Source organism: Vicugna pacos, chromosome 21, assembly GCF_048564905.1.
Source record: "Vicugna pacos chromosome 21, VicPac4, whole genome shotgun sequence".
Lineage (NCBI taxonomy): Eukaryota > Metazoa > Chordata > Mammalia > Artiodactyla > Camelidae > Vicugna > Vicugna pacos.
The window spans coordinates 17,825,151-17,850,203 of NC_133007.1; the positions used below are offsets into that span (position 1 = coordinate 17,825,151).

At 36.2% G+C, this 25,053-nt stretch overlaps 1 protein-coding gene across 1 annotated transcript in view; it reads left to right on the plus strand.

The window, feature by feature from the left end:
• Positions 1-23,432, plus strand: part of TMCO1 (transmembrane and coiled-coil domains 1) — a 40,730-nt gene extending 17,298 nt beyond the window's left edge. The window contains exons 5-7 of the mRNA XM_006209024.4: positions 663-730; positions 7,923-8,067; positions 22,868-23,432. Of these exons, the coding sequence (XP_006209086.1) occupies positions 663-730; positions 7,923-8,067; positions 22,868-22,966 (312 nt within the window). The 3' untranslated portion in view covers positions 22,967-23,432. The remainder of the gene's footprint in view (positions 1-662; positions 731-7,922; positions 8,068-22,867) is intronic.
• The last annotated feature ends 1,621 nt before the right edge of the window (positions 23,433-25,053 follow it).

A 25,053-nucleotide genomic window follows, 5' to 3' on the forward strand; every position in this document is an offset into this window, starting at 1 on the left:
TTTATGATCTTTGGTTTGTTTATATTTTTATGGTATATGTAATTAAGAAAAAAGTTAGCTGCAAGTAACAGGATATTTAACAAACAATATTTTAAACATGTAATGGTTTTGCTACTTGCTCGAGAAATGCAGGGCTCGGTAGTCCTCGTGGGCTGGGTGGCATCACAGTAACGTCATTAAGGAGTCAGGCTGGCCTGCCTTACTTTACAGTCGTTTGGCTGTTGGATGATGCTTTTCTGTCAGGCATCGTGTTCTTCATTCTGGGCAAGAAGGCCAGGCAGAAAGCCTAAAGGGTTGCTGACCAAGTTTGTCCCTTTAAAATGTTAAAAAAAAAAATTCTAATCACAGATGTTTAAATGTCTGCCAGTTTAAATTTATGTAATTAAAAAATATATATATTCAAGTTTGTCCCTTTAAAAAGTCCTGGCTAGTACTTGTATTTATAACTTACTGGCTGGAATTGGGTCACATGGTCACCTCAATACTATTCATCGGAAGGTAGCAAGGAGAGGAAGCCTTGGAGGTAGAGGGTGGGTTAGCTAATAAATAGCTTTTTGCCAAGGAGCACTTTTTAAAAAGGAGATGAAACCAAAACTTTTGGGGTATGCTTTAGTGCTGGTTTGTCTTTCACGTGAAATGACAATTTGTTGGTCTCCTTCCAGGTTCGAATGAAGTCCATGTTTGCAATTGGCTTTTGCTTTACTGCCCTAATGGGAATGTTTAATTCTATGTGAGTATCCTTTTGTATCATTTTTATCTAACTATTGCTCTATGTGTGTGTGTATGTGAGCTTCAAACTTTTTTAGTAATACTTTATTTTGATATTTCAAATTTATAGAAAAGTTGCAAGAATAGTATATTCATTATCCAGATTCACAATTGTGAATATTTTGCCTCATTTCTTTCTGTTTTTCTCTGTTTCTCCATATCATATATGTACTCATTAATACATCGTTTGTATATTTTTCTTAATCATTCAAGAGTTTGTTGTAGGCTTCATGCGCCTTTATCCGTAACTGCTAAAGTGTGTATTTCCGAAGAACATGGATATTCTCTTACTTAACCTCCATCCAATTATCAAAATCAAGGAAGTTAAATTTTGATAGAATACAATTATATGATAACTTTTTCACCCTTTTAATATTGAGGATACCTTATGTATAAGGCAAAGGCTAAGGTATTATGGGCCTCTCAAAATAATTTAATATTCCTCTGGGTTTTAAGTTACTTCGGAGCATACTGCTTCAGAATGAAGGTAGTCATATAGAGATGTTTTGACTCTTAAAATAGTCTTAACAACTGTAATTTTGTTGAATGATAAGGTAAATTACTATTGTCTAAACTAGCATGTTGCAGACCTGAGTAATTGTGGTCCTGCTCTTGACAGAAGCTAGGAAAATATCTAGAGACGACAGGCAGTCATTTATTACCTTTCAGAGCTCACCTGAACTATCCCACGCCCATTAGAATTGTCCTCACTCACTCTTTTCCTTCCATTTCTCCTGTTCTTCCTTCCCTGCTTCATTTCTGTCTGTCCCTCTGCCTCTCCTTGTACTCAGCCCCTGCCCCCACCTCCAGTCTGTCCTTCTCTTACCACCTGTTAAGGGCTACTTTGTGCCAGGCTTGTGCTGGGTATCAGAATATAACAAATAAGCTGTGTTCCTGCCCTTAGTAATATCAAAATTTTACAGGAAGAAAAGACAGATAAACAAATAAATGGAAGTTATAATAGATGTGTGTGTGTGTGTGCCTGTGTGTGTAGTAGGGGAAAGAAGGGAGTGGTTATTTTTACCTAGGTGAGGGACTAGAGAGACTGCCCAAAATGGTTTTAATACAGAATTTCCAGTTAACTAATGATTACTAAAATCATAGACCTCTAGAGCAGAAAAGGACCTTTGGGAGATTAAATAATTTGCCCAGAGTATCCAGAAGTCTCATAATTTCTAACTTAAAATTCTAAACTCAGTATTCTTTTTCACTGCCATGCTTTCTCTCATTTCTTGGGTATATATCACCATGGATTACCAAGTAGACCAAACACTGAAAGACTTTATAGTTATCTAGTAAGTTCCATTGGTACAACTGAAATATTCTTAAATTTGTCACATTCTGGGCAGTGTGCAGCTGCTTAAGTACTCATCTATATATGTATTTTTTTTAATTTGATGCTTTACCTCTTATTTTTCTCATAGTCTGATTTTTTTGAATAATATTTTTAAAAGTTAGTGGGGTGTGTGTGTGTGTGTGTAGCTATTCCTGTTGGTCTTGGCTTTATTGTGTGATGACGGTAAAGAATTTGAACCCTGCTTTGCTTAAAGTTCAGCATTTGATTTTATTCCTTAGTCTTACGTGCAGATGGAGTCTAATGAAATTGACTAAGAAATACCTGTGGAAAATATAACCAGCACTTTATAATAACTCTAAATGGAGTATAATCTTTAAAAATTGTGAATCACTGTGTTGTACACTCGAAACTTATGTAGTATTGTAAATCAACTATACCTCAATTAAAAAAAAAAGAAAGGTGGCAATTTCTAACAGTAGTAATGCTGCCTTATAGTCATGTGATTCCCTTTTTTAATATTATTTGTGAACATATTATGGTATGAAAGTCTGCTCTATGGGAGGGACATCTACTTGAATTATATTTTTCTCCTAGTGTCATATTTTTCCCCTAATGGAACCTCTTTTATGACATTTTTTTCCTCTAATTTTTGAAGTAATACATTCTTGCTGGAAAAATTCCAATAGTATGTAAATGTATAAACTATAAAGTAGAGGGCATGGGGTGTAGCTCAGTGGTAGAGCATGTGCTTAGCATGCGTGAGAGCCTGGGTTCACTCCCCAGTACCTCCACTAAAAAAATAAACTGAATATCAGTCTGCCTTCCTCAATTAGGAATGCATATCCTTCAAGATTTGTCCTTTTTCTGTCTATATACAAACATTTAGACACTTGTATATATTGATTTTTATACCCCAAAAATGGTTGTTTCATAACCTGCTGTAGTTACCTGTGATAATTTTTTACATACAGTACTTGTAGCCTTACATAATCATTTTTAGTGTCTGTATTACATTGAATGGATGTATCCTAACTTCTATAATCTTTACATAGAATATTCACAGGAATTATATACACTAGTATATACTTATTTTTTCCTCGGGTATGTCTTAGAAGTATTACTTGGGTAAAATTTTTGATGAAAGTTGTTCTCCACAAAAGTTTTCTTAATGTATATTTTTAGATTATTGCCCTCAGTGCTGGTGAGCAGCTCTTCTCTGTATGCTTGGCATCACTGGGAATTATGTGTCGGTTTAATTTTTGAAAATCTAATAGTTGAAAAGTAATATTTTTTAAAAATTTGTATTTTTTATGAGATTTAGCATCTCTTCACATACTTATTATATTTTTCCATTTCTAAATTTCTAGTTCATGTTCTTCCCTCCTTTTTTATTTACAAGAATTCTTTATGTATTGAAATTATTAAGCTCTTTTTGGAGATATATAGACAATATTAATTTTTATATAAAATCTATTACTCTTTTTTCTGTTATATAAATAACGCCTTTCTCATACCAGATTATATAATTTTTTTCTACTTTCTGTTTTTTATATTTAAATTTTGTTTCATCTGTAATTTATTTTGGTGTTTAGTTTCCAGCTTTACAAAGTTCTTAGCCATTGTCAATACCAGGTAGTGAATAAATAATATATATTTTCTCTGATGATTTGAAATGACTTGCTTATGGTGTATCAGGTAGCATCCCAAAGCTTATGCAGTAGAGCATAACCAGGAATGGATATCAGAATCAGAGTTTAAAAAAATAATTTTCTTTTATTAGTGATAACAAATAACTTCTGAAAAATTGAAGCAATATGGAATAATACAGAATAAGAAGTGAAAGTGGACCCAATTGAGTTGAAGACTTATGTCCACACAGAAACATGCACGCAGATGTTTATGGCAGCTTTATTGTTAATTGCCAAAACTTGGAAGCAACCAAGATGTTCTTCAGTAGGTAAACGAGCAAACTGTGGTACATCTGGACAGTGGAATATTATTCATTGCTAAAAAGAAATAGGCTATTGATTATGCAAAGATAGGGAGGAGCTGTAAATGCATGTTACTGAGCGTAAGAAGTCAACCTAAAGAGACCACATACTGTTTGATTGCAACTATATAACATTGTAGAAAAGGCCAAAACTATGGAGGCAGTAAAAAGATCAGTGTATGTCAAGGGTTAGGTTTGAGGGAGGGATGAGTAAGCAGAGCACAGAGAATTTTTAAGGTAAAACTATTCTGTATGATACTTAATAGTGACACATGTTGCTATATATTTATTAAAACCCCAAATTATTATCTGCTAATCCCAGACTCCTAGTTTATCCCTTCCCTGCTTTCTCCTTTGGTAACCATAAGTTTGTTTTCTACGAGTCTCTTTCTGTTTTGTAAATAAGATCATATAATGGAAAAATATGAAAAAGAATATATATATGTATAACTGAATCACTATGCTGTACACTGAAACTAATGTAACATTGTAAATCAACTATACTTTGATTAAAATGAAACAAAACAAAACCCCATGAGTGAACCCTAATGTGAACTGTGTACTTTGGGTGATAATGAGGTGCCATTATAGGTTCATCAGTTGGCGGTTGTGAATAATGCTTCTGTTAACATCTGTGTGCAGATTTTTGTATGAACATAGTTTTCGACTCCTTTGTACAGATACCGAGGAGCACAATTGCTGGACTGTGTTCATGTTTTCATTCTGGTCTTTGTGCCCTGTGCATTTAAAAAAATGTATACTTCTTTTGTCTGAGACTACTGCAAGCACCTGGAAGTTAAAGGCTGTATCTCTGTTTTTATAAGCTGGCATGTGAAATTAAAAGTCTAGTACGTATTTGACTGTATTGAACAGTAACTATTCATTCTTCAGCGTAATTTCTCTTAGTTTCACCTTTACCATCTGTAGACTGGAATACATTCTCTCTAATGTCTATTTTAGTTTTAAAATTTGTTGACAAGAAAAAAGGCTCAGGTTAGGCTAAGATAGGAAGGACTTGAACTCCCAGATTGCCAGAGAAGCAATAGAAGGCACTGATTTTAGCGATTTACTTCTCTTTGGCTTCTCTTTCTGCATCATTTCCATAAAGCTGAAACGTTATAATCTTAGAATTAGAAAAGATCTTAAAAGCCGTTTAACACATTATTTCTGTGTCAGTACAGAAACCCCTCCAAAAATACCTCTAGCAGATAATTTTCCATCCTCTTTTTAATTATTTTCAGTGATGAGGGGCTTGATGTTTTCTGAGATTATACAGTTTTACTGAGTAGTTTTTAGGATTTGAAAGTGGTTCCTTTTACTGCGCCAAAATATGCTTCCTTGTTCTCCTGTTCATGAGCAGTGGTCCAGCCGTCTGAAACTGCACAGAGTAAGTGCACTTAAAGAAATAGTTGACCTATTATAAGCCATCCCTCTCTTTACACCTTTTTCCTTCTCTCTCCAACTCTTCATTAGGTTAGACACCAGTTCACATAAGCTATTCCTATGACAAGCTTCTAGTCTTCTAGAAAAGTTAACTTGACTTTTTTTTCTCATGTTTGTGGCTAGTTTAAGGTCTCATGTATAGTAAGTGTTCAGTTTCACATAAATGAATAATTTACGTAAGTTATTTTTTAAAAAAGGACATAAGCTTTTTTTAAAAGCTTTTTTCCAGCTTTATTGAAATATAATTGACATACAATATAGAACATTGTGTATGTTTAAGGTGTACAGAGTGATAATTTGATACACATATATATTGCAAAATGATGACCACAATAAAGTTAACAGATCCTTCACCTCATGTAAATACCATTTTGTTGTGGTGGTGAGAACACTTAAAATTTACTCTCTTGGCAACTTTCAAGTGTATAATACAGTATTAACTATAACCACTTTTCTGTACATTAGATCCCCAGAACTTACTCATCTTAAAACTGAAAGTTTGTACCCTTTGATGAGTGTTTCCCTATTTCCCCCACCCCCAACCCTCTGGAACCACCAATCTAATTGTTTCCATGAATTCAGCCTTTTCAGATTCCACGTGTAAATGATATCATACAGTATCTGTCTTTCTCTGTCAGACTTTTTCGCTTAGCATAATGCCCTGAGGTTTCATCTGTGTTATCACAAATGGCAAGATTTCCATTTTTTTATGTCTGAAAAAACCTCCATTGTACATGCAGTATATATATACATATATACATATATACACACCACATTTTCTTTATCCATTCATCTGTCGATGGACACTTAGGTTGTTTCTGTGTCTTGGCTGCTATGAATAATACTGCAGTGACAAGGGAGTGCCGATCTCTTTGAGATAGTAGTTTATTTCAACTCCTCTGGGTAAATACTTGGAAATGAGGTTGCTAGATCATATGATAGTTCTATTTTTAATTTTTTGAGCAATAGCCATATTGTTTTTCATAGTAGCTGTGCGAGTTTACATTCCCACCAACAGTGCATAAGGGTTTTCTCTACATTCTTGCCAGCGTTTGATTTCTCTCATTCATTTGTTCGTAGTCATTCTAACAGGCATGAGGTGAAATCTCATTGTGGTTTTGATTTGCATTTCCCTGATAATTAGTAATGTTGATCACCTTTTCATGTACTTCTTGGCTATTTGTCTTGTTTGGAAAAATATATATTCATATCCTCTGCCCACTTTTTTTTTCCCTCTGCCCTTCTGTTTAGAATACCTTCTATTTAATTGGATGGTGATGATGATGATGATGATGATGATTCTATTGAGTTGTAAGAATTCCTTATCTATTTTGGATATTAACCCCTTATCAGATATATGGTTTGCAGATATTTTCTCCCACTCCATAATTTGCCTTTTCATTTTGTTGTTTCTTCTGCTGTGCAGAAGCTTTTTAGTTTGATGTAGTCCCATTCGTTGATTTTTGTTGCTTATGCTCTTGGTGTCATATCCAAAAAATCATCGCCAAGACCAGTGTCAAGGAGCCTTTTCCTTTGTTTTCTTCTTTGTTTTGTTTTACAGTTTCAGGTCTCATATATAAGACCTTAATCCACTTTGAGTTAATTTTTATGAGTGGTGTATGATAGGGATCCAGTATCATTCTTTTGCTTGTGAATATTCAGTTTACCCAGCACCATTTTTTAAAGAGACTATCCTTTTCCCCTGTGAGTATTTCTTGGCTCATTTGTCAAATGATTCTATACGTATGAATTTATTTCTGGACTCTCCATTCTGCTCCATTAGTCTGCATGCCTGTTTTTATGCCAGTATCATATTGGTTTGTTTATATATATATAACTTTGTAATATAGTTTGAAATCAAAAAGTTGATGCCTCCAGCTTCGTTCTTTCCCAAAATTGCTTTGCCAGTTTAGGATCTCTTGTGGTTCCATACGAGTTTTAGTATTGTTTTTTTTTCCATTTTTGTGAAAAGTGGAATTTTGATAGAGATTGTATTGGATCTATAGGGATATAGTTTTTTTTTATAAAAATACTTGTAATGAATATTTCTACCTTTTAAGTGAGTTGATAAATATTTCAATATTTCTCAGTCTTAATTTCTAACACAGTAAATATTGATAGATATAACCTCTAAACAAAACCTTTTTAGGGTCTTCAATAATTTTTCAGAGTGTTAAGGAATCCTGATACTGAAAAAAATTAAGAACCACTAGTTTAGAAAAAACTAAATTTTTTCCTAGATGGAAAAAATCTAGGTCTTTCCGTACATTCTGGTACTCCAGGTCTCTTTTCAGAATATCACCTTTTCTTTGTTTTTTAGAGATCAAAGGACTTGAAGTTCTATTTCTGTCCCTGATTCTCCTCTGGAACTAAGAAGCTTGTCAGTCTTCCAAAAATAACAATTCTTTGTTTTTTCCTCTTTAGATTTGATGGTAGAGTGGTGGCAAAACTCCCTTTCACTCCACTTTCCTACATCCAAGGACTGTCTCATCGAAATCTGCTGGGGGACGACACCACTGACTGTTCCTTCATCTTCCTGTATATTCTCTGCACCATGTCGATTCGACAGGTGAGTGACCACATCCACTATTTAATGTATATGTCCTTCCTTGCTCTCCTATCCTAAATTAGTGTTTGGTTCTGTCATACTGAAAGTGTCTGCCTGCTGCTACTGAGATCTTTCAGTTGCTTATTTTAGCTTTCCAGTGTATCATCTAAAGCTGTTTTAAATGTATATAGGTCTAGATTACTGATCCTTAGGGATGGGAAGTAGCCATAAAACCAAACATGGTTCCACATCCTATTTTTAGAGCTCTCAAGTTTCTTCTTTATTGCAATTATCTAAATAGAAAAGTAGAGTAGGATTTTGTCTTCCTGTTGTCATTTCTCCTTTATTATACACCAGTGCCTTTTGGCACTTCAGGAACACAAGTAAGCGTAATAATTTGGTGACTTTAAGTTGTTCACAGTTGAGATAAAGTCTGGAATTTACATTTGAGCAACAGGATGATCAGACTTTCGTAGTGAAAGAGTGAGAGCGAATAGAGGCGTATAGGGGTGTGAGAACCTGGGAGAGAGACATAACATTCAGTTAGTAGGGGAAGATTCAGGCAGAAAGTTTGAGAGTGAAGTGGCTTTTGAGATGGGACTTTAGCAAGTAAGAGGGGCTAAAGTCACTGGCTCAGGAACTCTATGTTCCAGGGCATTATTTGGCTCTTGAACATACTGTCATTCAGCAGGTAGTGCAGTGGGGAGGTTGGCACACGCATGAAGTATGATCATGATTCTTTCAATGTTTGTTACATAAGTGATTCTTTCACAGCTGTCTTTCGTCTTCTTTGAATACTGTCTGTGACAGCAGCATTTTGGTTGGTCTGGCACGTGGGAATAAGTAGGAGATGGAATTATAGTCTGAAATTCTCAAAGATCTTCATGCTCTTACTGCCTAATGCTTCATCTCCCATCTCATCCAGCACTCCAGCCATTGTGACCTGTCTGACAGTTTCCACATGCCACTCATTTTTTGTGAACTGCTCTCCCTTCTATCTGGGTGCCTCCCACCTTCTGCATATTAAATGCAACTAAGTTTCAAGGCTTCCTGGAATCATTTTGTGATGCATACTGCATTCTGAAGGATAAATGTGAAAGGGACATGCCCAGACGTGGAAATGTCAGAAGACTGTTATAGTAGCCTAGCAAAAAATCATGTTCTAAGCTATTACAGCAATGAGAGGGATGAAAAGGAGGGGACAAAGTTGAGAAATACATAGAGGTGAACCAGTAGAACTTAGTGATTGATTTAATGTGAAGGAGAAACTAAGGTGACACTCACATTACGGCTTTGGTGACCAAATGAAGGTTGGGAATAGAGGAAAGAGGAGTAGGTTGGTTAGAAGACTTGCTGCTTGAGGACTTTGTGGGGCCTCAAGTTGGGATGTCCGCCAGGAAGTTGTATTCTTGTGCAGCCAGGGTGTGTACTGCACCTGGTGAAATGCTTTAGCATTTTGGCTTACCCAAAGATGAAAGCCAAGACAGTGACAACATAGATCTCTTTGTTGGTTTGACAGAGGTCCATTGATATGTAGACTATTGCTCTTAAATTTGATTATTTAAATATGAAGTTTTAAAATTGTAGCTGGGGTCGAAATGTTAATAAAATGCAATGATGTATACTTTCTATTTTAAGCGACAAAGAGCAATTGTATTTTAATTATATGCAGATGTTACTGCTTTATTTGTGATGGCTCACGGTAGTCATTTTATTTTATATTATTTTATTATTATTATTTTTTTTTTACAGTAGTCATTTTAGATGCCCCATTTGTACTGCTCCCTGGACACTGGTACTTAGAAGTCACCATCTGAAACTGGAGTTTTTTTAAATGAAATAAAGGTTAAGAATGATCATTGAGGAAGTTCAGCTCAAGCTGGTCTTTAAACTCCTTCCAGTTATTTCAAAAAGTCTGGTGAGGCGTATGTCTAGCAGTTAATTTTATCAGGCATGCCATGGTCATTTACCAGTGTGGTCAGCAAACTTTCTGTAAGGATCTTGATAATAAATATTTTTGTATTTATTTTTCAGGCCGTATAGTTTCTATCACAATTACTCGGCTTTGACATTGTAGTATGAAAGCACCCTAGACAATATGTAAGTGAATGAGTTTGGCTGTGTTCCAGTAAAACAGGCAGCAGACCAGCTATGCTAACCCCTGAGGACCAGAGTGTACACCATGCGCTGTGAAGTAGGAACATCCACAAATACTAGACTGGTAGGGCTGAGTGAAATAATTGCGTATTGAATACAAAAAAGGGCAGGGGTAGGGAAGGGGCAGCAGAAAAACACAAAAGAATCCCATGTGTTTGTTTGCAGCCAAGGAGGATGTATACTCACGTTTTTCACTTCTGCTTGCCTGGCTCCGTGCACCAATATTAATAAGAGAAGAATATATAGAGCTATAGTGTAGGTATTCTGAGATATTAAAGATCTTCGGAAAATCACTGAAATGACCTATTTCTATAATTTTTGTTTTATTAGCTGCAAATAGTTTCTGTACCTGTTCTTTATTGCTTGTTAGTTTTTATACTGGAGGATTATGAACTTGTATCCAGTGTGAAACACTTGAGCATTTGAAGTGTTACTAGGGGATATATACTTCTTTTTTTTGATTTAAAATGCATATCAGCTTGCTCTTTCCATGTTTTGTTTTGTCGTTTTGTTTACTTTTTAGGATCTTAGGTTATATCTCAGTTGACTCTATAGATACCTGAGACATGAACAGTCAAAATATGAGGCTTTCAGATTATAAACTGTACTATGATTTCTTCAATGAGGTCATTCTCAGGCAAGGAAATAGGTCACTTGGTTTCAGATATGCACTGTAGCATAAAGTAATTTTAGGAGAACATATGAATTGGGTTTTTTGTTTGTTTGTTTTGGGTTGTAAAGATGAGGGAACTAAATAGAATGATTCCAGTTTCCATCACAGTTTTTCATATTCTGCCTTATATTACAGGATTTTTTGTTTATTTTTGTCTGCTTCTAATTTTCATCTGTTTTCTTCTCCTTTCCTCTCCAACTCTTTTAAGGTAGTAATTTTTTTTTTTAACATTTTTTATTGATTCATAATCATTTTACAGTGTTGTGTCAAATTCCAGTGTTCAGCACAATTGTAGTAATTTTTTTAAATGGTTTGAAACAGTCTCCTCAATATTACAATACTGAATACTGATGTATCTACTTACTCACACGTGCAACTTTCAAAAAAGAGAAAACAGTATCACAAAGGTTATTTTATGCTTCTAGATATGTCCCACCCCACCCTTTTTACCACTTAACAATCTCATGGATATGCTTCCAGGTGTGTATTAAGGTAGTAATTTCTTAATTGTGTTTATATATGTTATAGTTCCTATGCATGGTACATAGTATGTACCTGAAAAGCACATGTTAAACAAACAGTGGATGCGTCACCAAAGTATAAACTTATAAACTGGGTAAATTGGAGTTTTACCATTTTTCACTCCCTAGAGCTATGCATGAAAAATTCATGGTTTCCTCAACCTCCAATAGAAATTATCAGACTTCTGGGGTTTTAACAATCTAATAGATAAGAATTGATATCTCATTGTAGTTTCAATTTGCATTTGCATCTAGCGTCTCTATTTGTCTGAGAGCTGTTTATATATTTTTTCATTCTTTGGTGGTCGAGAGATTGTATGCTCTTTGCCTGTTTCTCTCTTGGGTTGTTGGTCTTTCTCTTAATTTTTAGCTCTTAGCCCTCTCTGTATGCTGCAAGTTGCAAATAATTTTTGCAAATGGTTATTTGTGTTTCAGTTTTACTTAGAATGGTTTTTGTCCAGGCAAAATCTTATTTGCTGGATTTTTTTTTTCTTTTTTGGTCAGGTTTATTAGTCTTTTATGGCTTTTGGATTTTTAGTCATGGTTAGAAAGTCCCTCTCTACACCAAAGTTGTAAAGAAAGTCACCCTTGTTTTCTTTGAGAACTTTTTGGTTTCATTCCTTATATTTAAGTCATGGGTTGACCCATTTGGCGCTGATAGTAGTGTACCTTATTTATTCTTTCTTTGCTCTCTTGTACTTTGCCAACTCTTACGTGATTTTTATGAGGGAAAATGTAAAAACATGGATTCATTTGAGATCAAAGGTTGCCTACCCCTTTTTTCAAAGACTTAAGAAGCCAGAGGGTGAAAAGAATGCAGTGCGGTGAATGATTGTTCTTGAATGTGGTGTGTGTTTGAATTGCTGAATCCCTGTCAGCAGCCTGCTCTGAGTATTCTCTCCAGAGTGCTTGGCTAAATTCCTCTCTGAAATTTGAAAGTCTGTTCAGATCCAGTGGCAAGTGTTTAATTAGGGACACTCCTACGTTCTTCACACCTTGTTTAGATAATCAGGTCTTTTGGAATGTGCTGGTGTTAAATACACAGGGCAGGCTAAGCAGTGTGTTCTGAACCTCTTGAGTAAAAGAATATGGAAGAGTGGGTCAGAACACGTGTGTGTCATGCCTGGAGAGTCTCAAGGTTTAAACTTGTCAGCTGACTGCTCGTGATAGCAGTTTTCCTGAGGAATTCTCAAGGCATCTCTCTTAAGCCTAGAAACTACTTTCTGGTTTCCTGTATCCAGTAATTCCAGTGCTGATAATCTCTGTTTATGATGATAAGATAGATACAAACTTTGCTGTTCTAACCATTTCACCTGTACAGTTCTATGACATGAAGTACAGTTTACATTATCGTACAGCCATCTTCACTATCCATCTCGCGAACTTTATCGTCTTCCCAAGCTGAAAATCTTGTGCCTATTAATTAACTCCGCACTACCCACTCCCCTCCTCAGTCCCCGGCAGCTGCCATGCTACTTTCTGTCTTTGTGAAGTTGATTGACCTCATATGAGTATAGTCATACGATACTTACCCTTTTATAACTGGCGTAGTGTTTTCAAGGTTCATCCGTATTGTAGCATGTGTCAGAATCTCCTTCCTTTTTTGGGGGTGAATAGCTAAACCAGACGTGGTATACACATAGTATGGAATGTCTGTTCATCTGTCAAAAGGCACTAGATTGCTTCTACCTTTTGGCTTTTGTGAGTAACACTGCTATGAACATGGATGTATAAACGTCTGAGTTCCTGTTTTCATTTCTTTTTTGCAAATATACCCAGGAGTAGGATTGCTGGGTCATAATGCAATTCTATATTTAATTTTTTGGGGGGAATCAACGTACTGTTTTCCATAGCTACACTCCGTTTTACCCAGTACTGTTAATCTTAAGGCTTTAGTTCACCACCAACTTGAGACCATTTTTAAAAGGATACAAGTAATTTCGCATGCTTTTGTTTCAATGAGTGAAAAACGTAATTTCCTTCGCTCAGGGTTGATGTTCATGCTAAACATGTAAAAACAAAGTATATTTTATTCAAGTTACCTCCAGCAATGGGAGAATGGCATTGCTTGTTTTAGTGGGGAAGCCTTCTTATAGTAAATCAGAACAGAGCGTTGTTGAGAATGGGGAGCATTTCTCTTATTAGAGTCTTTAAAGTGTCAACAGTTTACTTGCCGAAAAGAGTAGATTATTTCATCAGCAGGTTTCCAGAATTCATGTTTTTAACTCCTTTTGTTTGTGACCACATTTACATACGTCAGTTAATAACACCTCTACAGTATTAACCAGAATCCACTTCCTTTACTAAATGTGAGTAATGGAATGATTAAACCAACTAGCTCTAGTCCTTTCGTGACAATACCCCAGATGCGGGGAGATGGGGGTGCTAGCTGGTGAAAAAAAAAGTATCACCTTTAGAACAAGTGCTAACTTTCTATATCATTGTCATCTGATAATTATAACATGCCCTCCTTATTATGATGGAGATGTAATGTTACGTTGAATTAAGGGTATCTATCTGCTCCAGTAATTTTGGCCCCTATCTTTCAAAGAACTTATTAGTATCACATTAGTAATAATTCCTTAATAGAGTCCTCTGTTCATTTATTCATTTAACAAAATTGAACACATACATGTATCAAGGTCTGTGCTGGGTGCTTAAAAGACAGTTGCAGACAAAACTGACATATAATTATGGCCCTTGCCTTCTGGAACTTAATTTTTTTTTTTTAAATAAAAAGGTTAATTTTCCCCACTTACAGCTCCACTTAAAAAAATCATTATCAAATATGGAGTGTAGAAGTATATTTAAAATTATTTCTGTTATACTAATTCAGAGTAGAGGCAGATTATTTTTAAACCTAAACTAAGGCAATTTTATGACATTTTACTAATTCACAGAAGTGTTTGAGGGTCTGGCTTTCATCTATTACATATTTTTTCACATTCTAGTATGTTATTGATTATATGATTCACCATTGACTTAGAGTGTTCAAGAAAAAGCAGAAATAATACTATACTGATCGTATAATAGCTTTTAAGACATATTCCTACTTTAGAAACTTTAAAATGGTGAGGATAGAGTAGGAATGCATTGTAAGGTTAAGGAAATACAGTATTTGGAGGTAAAACACCAAGGTTTGATTCCTGTTGCCACTTAACTGGCTGAGTGTCCTTCAGAAAATCTTATAAACTGTCTGAGTCTTAGTGGGGTTCAGTGTACAGCCTCACCACATTACCATGTTATCATAATCAGATGACAGTGATATAGAACATTAGCAGTTTTTCTTAAGGTGATTCTTTCTTTAACCAGTTAGTGCCTGCCCCCAACCCTTGGGGTATTTTAAAAATTAATCTCTGTTTCCCAGTCCAAGATAGGACAAAGTTTCTTTCCACAGATTAAAACATGGTAATATGTCATATTAACTGAAAACAAATCTAATTCCCTTTCCTCATTTTTTTTCTTTCCCCTTTTGTTTACTTTGTTAATGTTTAGTGATGAATGATTAGCTGCCTTGACCTTCACACCGCTGTTTCCTTTGTGTGAATTTGTAGCAGCGGAAATGGTAGATCTGCCAGCTTTTATCAGAGGTGTTAAATTAGTCCAAGGTAGTGCTGGAATTTAAGAATAAAAGGAAGTTTTCTGAACTCCTAAACTCAAGTACTTGCTTTTTTTCTTTTTCTTTTGAGTCTGTAGTGGGTTGAGTAAATGGTGATCTCTATAGAGAGTGCTCTAAATCTTAGTGAAAATCCAAGCAAACTTACCTGGTAAACAGCCAAGGGAAAACTGGTCTATTCTTTTAAATTTATATGACAGTAAAAGCTATGAACAGAATTCCCCTTTTTTTTTGAAAGCGAGAAAGATGAGTAGTTCTGAGGAAAAGTGCAAGAAAGAATTTTTTTTTTCTTTTGTCACCCACATCTTAATATGTAACTTTATGGATGTATGACTGTAATCCGAAAAAGTATCAGTAAGAATTTGTTATTGTCTCCTTCAACAGGTATATGTGCTCAAAACAGTGATAGAAATAAGTAAATTTTATTTTTTCTCACACTTTTGGCTTTACTAGGGCAAAAAAAAATTTGATGTGGCTTGTATATCCATAGAAACAGAGTTTAATTATGTCATGCCAGTATATCTTAAAGTCATCAAAATGATAGAAGGACCAGACAGATGCCTGCCGTCTCCTGCACCTCATCTTTATTTTTGTCACTTTATTTAAGGCTTAGAACTTAATTCATTAATTTCAATATAGCTCGTCTGCAAGCAGTAGTACTTCACTTCAGATCAGGGGGAGAATGCATGGGTTCAGAAAGTGATAGCTAACTACTGAGTGAAAAGAACAGTTTACTCAGGCATCATCTTCATCTAATCCTTTTGTGAAGTGTTTCAGCACGTGAGTTCAAGGCTTTATTTAGAATATTCCTGTTGTTGCTGAAGAATGACTCAAGTCCTTATACTATGCCAGGAATTATTCTTTGATGCTAAGAATACAAGAGCAAAAACTGATTTTCTCTCCCCTTGTGGAACTCACAATCAGTGTGGGCAGACAGACCCATGAGTAAGAGGAGCGTGTGATTGACGCCCTTTATGCATGTGTGCATGTTCAGAATGGTATAGGAGGGAAAAACATGTTATGGAAGTGAAATGCTACATGGATTAGTTCTAAGAAACTAAGATTTTGTACAAGAGGGCCAATTGAGTTGTATCTTGAAGGATGAGTAGGACTTTTCCAGTCTTATCAGAATATTCTTGGCATAGAAAGCAGTGCGAGTGAAAACATGGAGGCCTGAAAGTATGTGGTGAGTATGGAGACCACTGAGTCCAGAGTGACTGGTGGGATATAACAGGGAGATGAAGCATGTTACTGCTTAATGTCTCTACCTCACAGTACAACGTTAAGCGATTTTTTTTTTTTTTTGCTTGCTTGCTTTTCTTTCTTTCTTTCTTTCTTTTTTTTGGCATGTATTTCTTATAGTGCAAGTCTGCTAGTGACAAATTTTCTTAATACTCATTTATCCAAAAATATTTATTTTATCATTCTTTTTTTTTTTAATCTTTATTCTTGAAGGATATTTTCACAGGATATAGAATTCTGGGTTGACTGTTTTGTTTTCATCTTTTTGGCTTTTTAATGTACCTTTCCACTGCCTTCTGGCCTCCATTGTTTCTGATGGAAGTCCTTCATATCTTTGTACACCTATAGATAATGTGTCACTTTTCCCTGGCTGCTTTCAGGCTTTTTCCTTTTAAGTTTGGCTTAAAGTCTCTTTCTCTCTGTTCCTTGGATAGGATAATTTCTGGTAATATGTCTTCAAGTTCAAGGACTCCTCTTTCAGCTCTAATATGAATTAACCCTTAGCTCATCCAATGATCTTAAAATTTTCACATAGTATTTTTTAGCTGCAGATTTTCCATTTAGTTCTTTTTGGCTTTTCTCTTTCCCTGCTGAGGTTTCTTACTTGTTCCTTTATTATGAACATAGTTTCTTTTACGTCCTTAGGCATAGTTATTTAACTGCTTTGAAAACCTTGTCTACTAATTCCAAAATTTGGATCATCTCAAGGTTGAACGCTGTCTGTTGCCTGTTCTTCTCTTTAGCATGAATCATGTTTTCCCCCTTCTTTCTGAGGGGGAGGTAATTAGGATTCTTCACTGAGTTCCACTTGGAAGAGGTACTGGGGATTGAACGGGACCTCTTGAGGGCTGAGCGTGCGCTCTACCACTTGAACTATGCCCTTCCCCCTTCCCATTTCTTGTGTCTAGTAATTCTGGTTTGTATCTTGGGCATTGTTACTGATAGGCTGTAGAGACTCTGGATTTTGTTGTTCTTTAAAAGAATGTTTTTGTTCATTTGTTTGTTTGTTTAAATGGGCAATTAATTTAGCACTAGAACTCCAAACTCTTTCTCCTTTGTGGTAGCAGCACCTGAAATCTGTTATTTTAGTCTCAGCTGGGCTGCTTGAAGGCAACCTCACGCATGCATAGTTTGAGTCAGCCAGAGATGTGGGCAGGGTTTAGATGTAGAATTTTGAACTCCTCTCAGTTTTACAGGATTTTTCCCCCTTGATTTTCAGCTGTTATGGCTGCTCTCAACCCTGTCCTTTGGTTCTTCAAACTAGTAAGGCTGCAATTTCATTCTGAGTTTTAGATACCCCACACAGTGCCAGCTGGGTTCTTCTATCCATTATGAGATTTTAAAAGAATAAAGCATCTTTTCTTCTTGTACTTAACTAAAATTCAGAACATTTTCCTTGACTTGATCCTTAAATAGGGGATAAATAAGAGATATAGGGAAATTTTCTTTGGAAATATGGTTGAGAGAGAGAGAGAGAGAGAGATTGAAATTGTCACTTGATCCCTTACCCCCCCCCCCCCAAAAAGAGACCTTTATTACAAAAGAGGCCTTTGGACAGTCCCAGACAGAAAATAGTCATTCAGCTTTACAAAGGAAGTGGTGTTACTCTTGTGCAGATTTATGTGCTCATCCTCCTTTTCAGAATTTTGATTTCCACTCTGGAGAATATGTATTAAAGTCTGCAATATAATTTATTGCAATATAAACGCATTCGTAGCCACAGGACTGTGGCTCCTTGAAGGTGCTTATTGGGGAAGCTTGAAGGGCCCAGCAAGGGGCTTCAGGTTCCCAACACTGTTTTTTCTGTTTTATTTGTTGGAGTTTTAAGTGAGATTTTGTTTAAAGAAAGGATTCTGAGTCACAAAAAAGAATAAAATAGTGCCACTTACAGCAACATGAATGGACCTGGAGATCGTCATTCTAAGTGAAGTAAGCCCGAAAAAGAAAGAAAAACACTGTATGATATCACTTATATGTGGAATCCTTAACAAAAGGAAACAAATGAACTACTTAATATTTATAATTTAGATGACTGATTTCTTGAATATGTGTAAGCACATTTGACTGTCCTTTTGATTGGATTGCTACATTCTGTGGATTCTCATAAAAAAAAAAAGAAAGAAAGGATTCTGTAGCTAAAGGGTCTGAAAACAATTGATCTTCTGAGCCCCCTTCTTTTAAACGTAAGGAAAATTGAGATTTGGTAAAGTGAAAGAGAATGCTTGTTTTCTTTCCTTAGTTTGCCAGTACTGGAAATAAGTCTCCTGAAGGCTAACCCAGTAATATTTCAGCTATACCCATGTTGTACTGTCATTTTTTTTTTCAGTAAAAATTTAATCTGTACACCATTCTCCCAATCAGCCTATTCAGATACAATGTGAAAATCCTGGGACTATTGGATGGGGCCATTTAAAGTGATTGGATTTTCCACACAGCATTATGGATAAAGTAAAGATTATGTTATGGGAACTTGATGGGAAATTGTAATCAATTGGAAGCGAAGGCTAGTAACCAGATGCCAGAGAAACTAACAAAGAGTGAGCTGAGACTGCCATGGCTGAGTTATTTTAGCTAAATGACTAAGGAATAAAATTTAGCAGAATGTGTTTATTGCCAGTGACCTGAGTCTTCCCAAAATATCCAGTTAGCAACCAACAACTTCCTCTTCTTGATCACTGGTCCTTATCCTTTTCAGGGAGGAAGGAACGCAAATCCTGTAGTGGTATTTTTCTGGGTTTCCTTCCAATAGAAGGCATGATTACGGGAAAATGTTTTTCCTTTGTTTTTCCCTTCTGACATACAGTCTTCAGTTGCTACCCTATTATAGGACTGGACAGAAATCCAAAATAATTGTTTTATATTTTTCTGAAACCTTACCATACCTTATATTTTGCATTTCTGTTGTGTTCTTCCATATTATCTCCATAATATGTTAAAACTCCTGTCTTTTAGCAAAATACATATTTCTAAACTAAATCTTGCTAATTAAGAAGGCCTGAAAAACTGGAGGAGAATTGAGAGACCATAGGAGAGCAGTCAGGTCAAGTTTAATGGATGAGGTTGTTGAAAGATATAAAGGAGATAATATATACAAACATACCTGCTCTACGGTGTAAAGCTCAGCAAGTATGTGTTGAATTACAGCCCAGCAGTTGGATCTTCTTTTTTTATGTGCATGTAAGGATAATAATAAGGCTGCTCCATTGAGTTGTTGTGAGGATTAAATGAGAATATACATGCAAAGTCCTTTGAGATGGTACCTACGGAAATATTTATCTTTATTTTAAATTGTCCTTTTTAGCAATATTACAAACAGTTGGAGGCAATGAATGAGAAAAGGGTATACAACTATTATTAATACAACTGTTATTTTTCCATATATTCTTGCAGTCTTTGTATGCATTTTTTAAGACTATTTTTTAGAGCGGTTTTAGGTTCACAGCAAAATTGAATGGAAGGTACAGAGATTTCCCATCTACTCTTTGTCCCCAACTTACACACAGCCTCCTCCACTGTCAACACCTTGCATAAGAATGGCACAGTTTTTACAACTGATGAACCTACACTGACACATCATTGTCACCCACAGTCCCTAATTTACATTAGTGTTCACTCTTGGTGCTTGTGGGTTTTGAGTTATATGCATTAATTCACTTAACAATATAACATATTTTTTCTATGGTATGCTCATATATGGTCTTCATAATTGTGAATTTTTTATAGGCCAGGCCTGCTACAAGATTTATCACTCCTAAGATGAAGGTCCCTTAGAAAGTTGTGGTTTAGTAGAGGAAAACTGTGCCTTGAGTTATGTATCAGTTCACATCCTGACTTATATCCTCACTCTGCCTCAGCTTTGTCAAATCAAAAGCAAGACAACTATGGACCAAGACCCTGTCCTTAAAACTATTTGCAAACTTTAAAGTGCATAGAAATATAGGATGTTATTACCACTGTGGACAGAATAGTGACCTCTACTCTTTTACTTACGTCTTTTGCATCTTGAGACCACCAGTTATTTCCCACCTGTGTTTGAGAGGAGAAGACCTCACAGACGGGGAAGCCGGGGGAGTTTTATCTAAGAAAAATCATCATGAGTTCATTTGTGAGACTTTAGGAATTTAAACTGATTACTTAGAACTTCACTAAAGGATACGATTTATGACAGAGAATGCAGAGCGTTTGACATTAAAATACAAATACTTGGGTAATGTACCAGTGATAAATTTGATTTAGTGTTCCCAAAGGGAGCCTGTGACAGGAGCCACAAGGAGAACACATTATAGACCTGCCTGTATCTCCATGAACTTCAGCCTTGGTTACTAACATTTAACGTTTTTGTTGCCGTTAGGGCTGTTTTCCATCTAGAGCCCTGGCCTGTGTCCAGCAGTCACTTACATGTTTTTAATTCGTATTGAGACTGTCAACAGTCTACCCTTTTGGCCTGCCCTTCAGAGTATTTCTTATTTTCCTTTCATTTGTCTTCCTTAAATGATAGTAAACCTGTAATTTAAAGGGCATCAGAGGTTTTTACACTGGTCTTTATTTCCAAAATGATAAGGACTCCCTTAACTGACCCCCTGTCTCTACAGGATAACTGAGCTGTGATGCCTTGTGTATTTTGTCTAGACTGTGTTACTGTGTTTGTTAACCAGACAAATGTGTTTATCAGCAGCTATTTCTGTCATGTCTTATTATTTTGAATTTTATCTTTAATTTCCCGCAATGCCTTGCTTAATGCAGCATACTTGTAGGTGGTCAGTAAATACTTAGTGATTAAATAAAAGAACTTGGGAAATTAGTGACTTTATATCATTTGGTCTTCTTAATGCCTCGTGCAGTGAATTTTTAGAGCGAGCCATGAAGAATAATTATTATGAAAGTAATAAAAACATTCTTCAGCTTTACTGAGGAGAAGTAATCTGAGCTACTAATGATTGATTTTTCTTCTTGTTTTTTTCTTCTCTGTGTTTCCATTTTCTTTTCTTCCTTCCTTTCTTTCCTTTCTTTCTTTTCTTTCTTTTCTTTCTTCCTTCCTTCCTTCCTTTCTTTCTTTCTTTCTTCCTTTCTTCCTTTCTTCCTTTCTTCCCTTCTTCCTTTCTTTCTTTCTCTTTTTTCTTTTTAATGGCGGTACTGGGGATTGAATCCAGAACCTTGTGCATGCTAAGCATGCACTCTACCAACTGAGTTCGACCCACCCCTCCCCAGATTTCTTTTTAAAGTAAAGCATGATCTATAGTACTGAGAGTGAGTGAGTGAATGAATGAATGAATGAATATTTTATGGTATTTTATGAGTTTTAAAGTTGTGCCTTCATATTTAAATATTCTGTTAAATTCTGACAGAGTACTATTTCAGAAATCTGAACACTCACCTCTGTAGCAATCATCATTCTTAATGATAAAGGCTCAGGGGAGAGTATACGTCAGAAGCATGGATATGGACATTCTCATAGTACCTTATGCACAACAGGTACTTAGTAACTGTTGAGTCAGTGAATGCATACAAGCTAACATGCCTACCATGGCGTACAGTTTGTTCTGAAGATCAGAACTTTAACAGAGGAAGTACTGTGCAAGAGAATCCTTTACATTATAACTCAAAGCACATGGGTTTTAATTCTCACTCTGCTGTTCACTTAACTGTAATTTTGGACAAGCCATTCTACTCTTCCAAGTTCTAATTAGAATTTCTCAAATATAAAATGAAAGAATTGAGGAAGAATAATTAGATGATCTCTAAGGTTTTTCGCTCTTACAGATGCTGTACAAAACCTTAACTGACCTGTACTTAATCTCTGCTCGTGAGCCCCCTTCCTTCGCCTTTTCAAGCACCGATCCCTCCCCAGATCACACTGTCCACTCCTGACTGCTCTTTAGTATGCCTGCACCTCTCTGCTCCCACAAGTTGAGTCATTGCCTTGTCAAGAGTCAGCTGTGTTTACCCTCAAACTGTTTATGCTGGGTTTTACTTGTTGTATTTATGTGATTTAATTTAATGTTATTAACTGATGAAATCTGAGTATAAAAATAGTTGTTTTTTTATGAAAACTGGTTTAATAAAGCTGAGTTTCTAAAAGAAAAACTAGTGAATTAGATATAAGTGAGACAACTGAAAAAGATGAGGGGAAGTGCTAAAAATCTAGGAGGATTCTGGACTCAGGTTGCTTTGCAAGATTCTGAAATCTCTCACACCTTTGAAGACATTGAAACTGGTTGAGTTTCAACTTCAGATGGTACAGTAATAACTAAATCCAGCCATAAGACCCCTTACTCAGAGAAAAGGCTTTGCTACAAGAAATAGCAGCTAAGTTGAATATGCTTTATATGCTTTGTGTTGAAATAAAAGATTATCTTTTTTTTTTGATTCTCCACTTGAAAAACTCAGCTTCTTTGGCTAGTAGCCCAGGGTCCCATCAGGTAAGAGGGCTTTTACTGTTCAGTGATCTCCACAGCATCATAGACCTTTTAAAAATAGCACAGTAGTAATCATCCTATTTTAGGTCGCAGAGGTACTTTTTATCTGTAACGTCTTCTCTGTCTATAAGGTCTCTGTAAAACACTTTTCTCTATATCTCATATTAAAACCCAGTTTTTATTGTTTTCTTTTCAGAACATCCAGAAGATTCTTGGCCTTGCCCCTTCACGAGCGGCCACCAAGCAGGCAGGTGGCTTTCTTGGCCCTCCACCTCCTTCTGGGAAGTTCTCTTGAAATCAGGAAGAACCCGATAATTCCTGTCATTCTTTTTAGACACTCAAATCAGACCGGCAACTATTTTTCAGCAAGAGCCATAGGCAGCCTTAGCATTTGGGCCACTTTCTAGTTTTGAGTTCTTTCTAGACTTTTTGGATATGATTCGAATGAGAATGGCACCCAGCAAACACGATAGTGCTTTTGGTCACAGATTAATTTTTTTTTTTTAAAAAACAGTTGTGTTGATTAAGTACGCTCAGATGTGTGTATATAATGAGAAACAAATTCTTGTCTTGCTTACACAAGTATTTTCTGTGGGATCGACCTTCAAGTGCGTGCTCTGTGCTGTGTCCCAGGGAAGCCGACTCTCCATGCGCATAGAGATCTGGAGGACGCATTTAGTTTATGGAAACTATTTGTTGTGTGCTTTTTTCCAAGCCAAATGTATGACTTGAGATCAATAAAGAGGCCAAAATTTTAGCTATTTCATCTACAAGGAGAGATCTGTTTTGTTTTGCCATTTTTCTAGATACATGTTTTTAAATCCCCTGAACCATAAGGAGGGTAAACATAGGCCAGGAAGGGGCAATGTTTTAAATGTACTATTTTGTCATGTTCGCCTCTTATGCTCAAAATATAGAATTGTCCTGTTATTGAAATGAGGGGAGAAGAAAGTAATAAGTCACGGAAGTATAAACATGAGGGTCCTCAGCAGTTTCTTCCGTACCCTCGTACAGTCTGTTGGATTCTTGGGCAGACTCCCCGGAGGCAAGGTTATAGTTACACGTGGTTGATCTTACGGCACGTCCTTGTAGTCACAATGGCCTTCAGTGCTGCCATGCTCCTTTGTAACGGATGAGAGGATGCTTATACCACGATCTTCCCCTAATCCACGCAATTGGGAATCTTGTGTGGCATGTTAACCTAGTGACAAATATATACATTTATCAGTAGTGTCCTTAGATGCATGTGTTCTTTCAGTGAGAAAGATACATTTATTTGCAGAGGAACGACTATTAAACCAACAGCAAACTTCTCAAGGCAAAGTCCAGAAGACAGTGGGATAGTATTTTCAAAGCCGAGGCAAATAATTAGCAGCCTAGAATTTTATGCACAGCTAAACCGTAAATTTGGGGACAAAACTGGGGACAAGATTTTCAGAGCTATGTAATCCAAGGTCATTGAATTTTTAAGCGATATGCTTCAGGGGGCAAAAAAGAAAACCATGAGAAGATGTGGGGTATAAGAAACAATGGTCAACACCAAAATTGATAAAATAAATGGATAAATTTAAATGTTTTATGGATTATCCAGTTGAAGGATTATCTCAAGACCAGCCCATAAGGTTAATAATGACTATTCTCCCCCTCATTTCACAAATGAAGAAGCAGGCAGGAGAGGTTCAGTAACTTGCTCAGCCTCACTTAGCTAGGGAGGAGCAGAGTTAGGATTTGAACGCAAGCAGTCTAAAGCCGTACCTTCCAGGCCCTCAGATGCTATGTTCTCTTGTACTCTCCACGTAGTGGTGGTGAGTGTCTTCCCATCACCTTCCCTCATCTCTCTGGCTAGAGCATTTGAGCTCTGAACTTGGGGCTTTGTCTTTTTTTTTTTTTGGTTCTTGTTTCCCCGAAGCCCTCGTGTGGGTGGGAGTACAGAGGTGCTCATTAAAAGCAGATGAAATGGAATCGGAGTCTCTATTTCAAGGTTACCTTTGTCAGAAAAGATGCCTGATAATGTATGGTGATGACTTCTAATGGTCTTTTCTCCGTGTCATTAACTATTCCAGGCAAAATAATAATTAAAAGGGTGACAGTGAGGGAAATGATTATGACAACAATGATGACAAAATGGTAGAATTATTAAAACAAAGCATAAAAAGAAAAGGAACCACACTCAAATTCTGCCATCACGCTTTTGAAGTGAAAGTATAGAGTTCATCCTACCACCCGCCCGCTTCAGTTTTGAAGCTGCTGCTTCCTAATCAGATTTCCTATGGCTGAAGCTTTCAGCAAGTGTTTCAATGGAAGAGGGTGAATCAGAGGGAGAAGTAAAAAGGGAGAAGGAAGGAGGAAAGGTAACATCCTTTCACCCTTTTCCTAAAACGA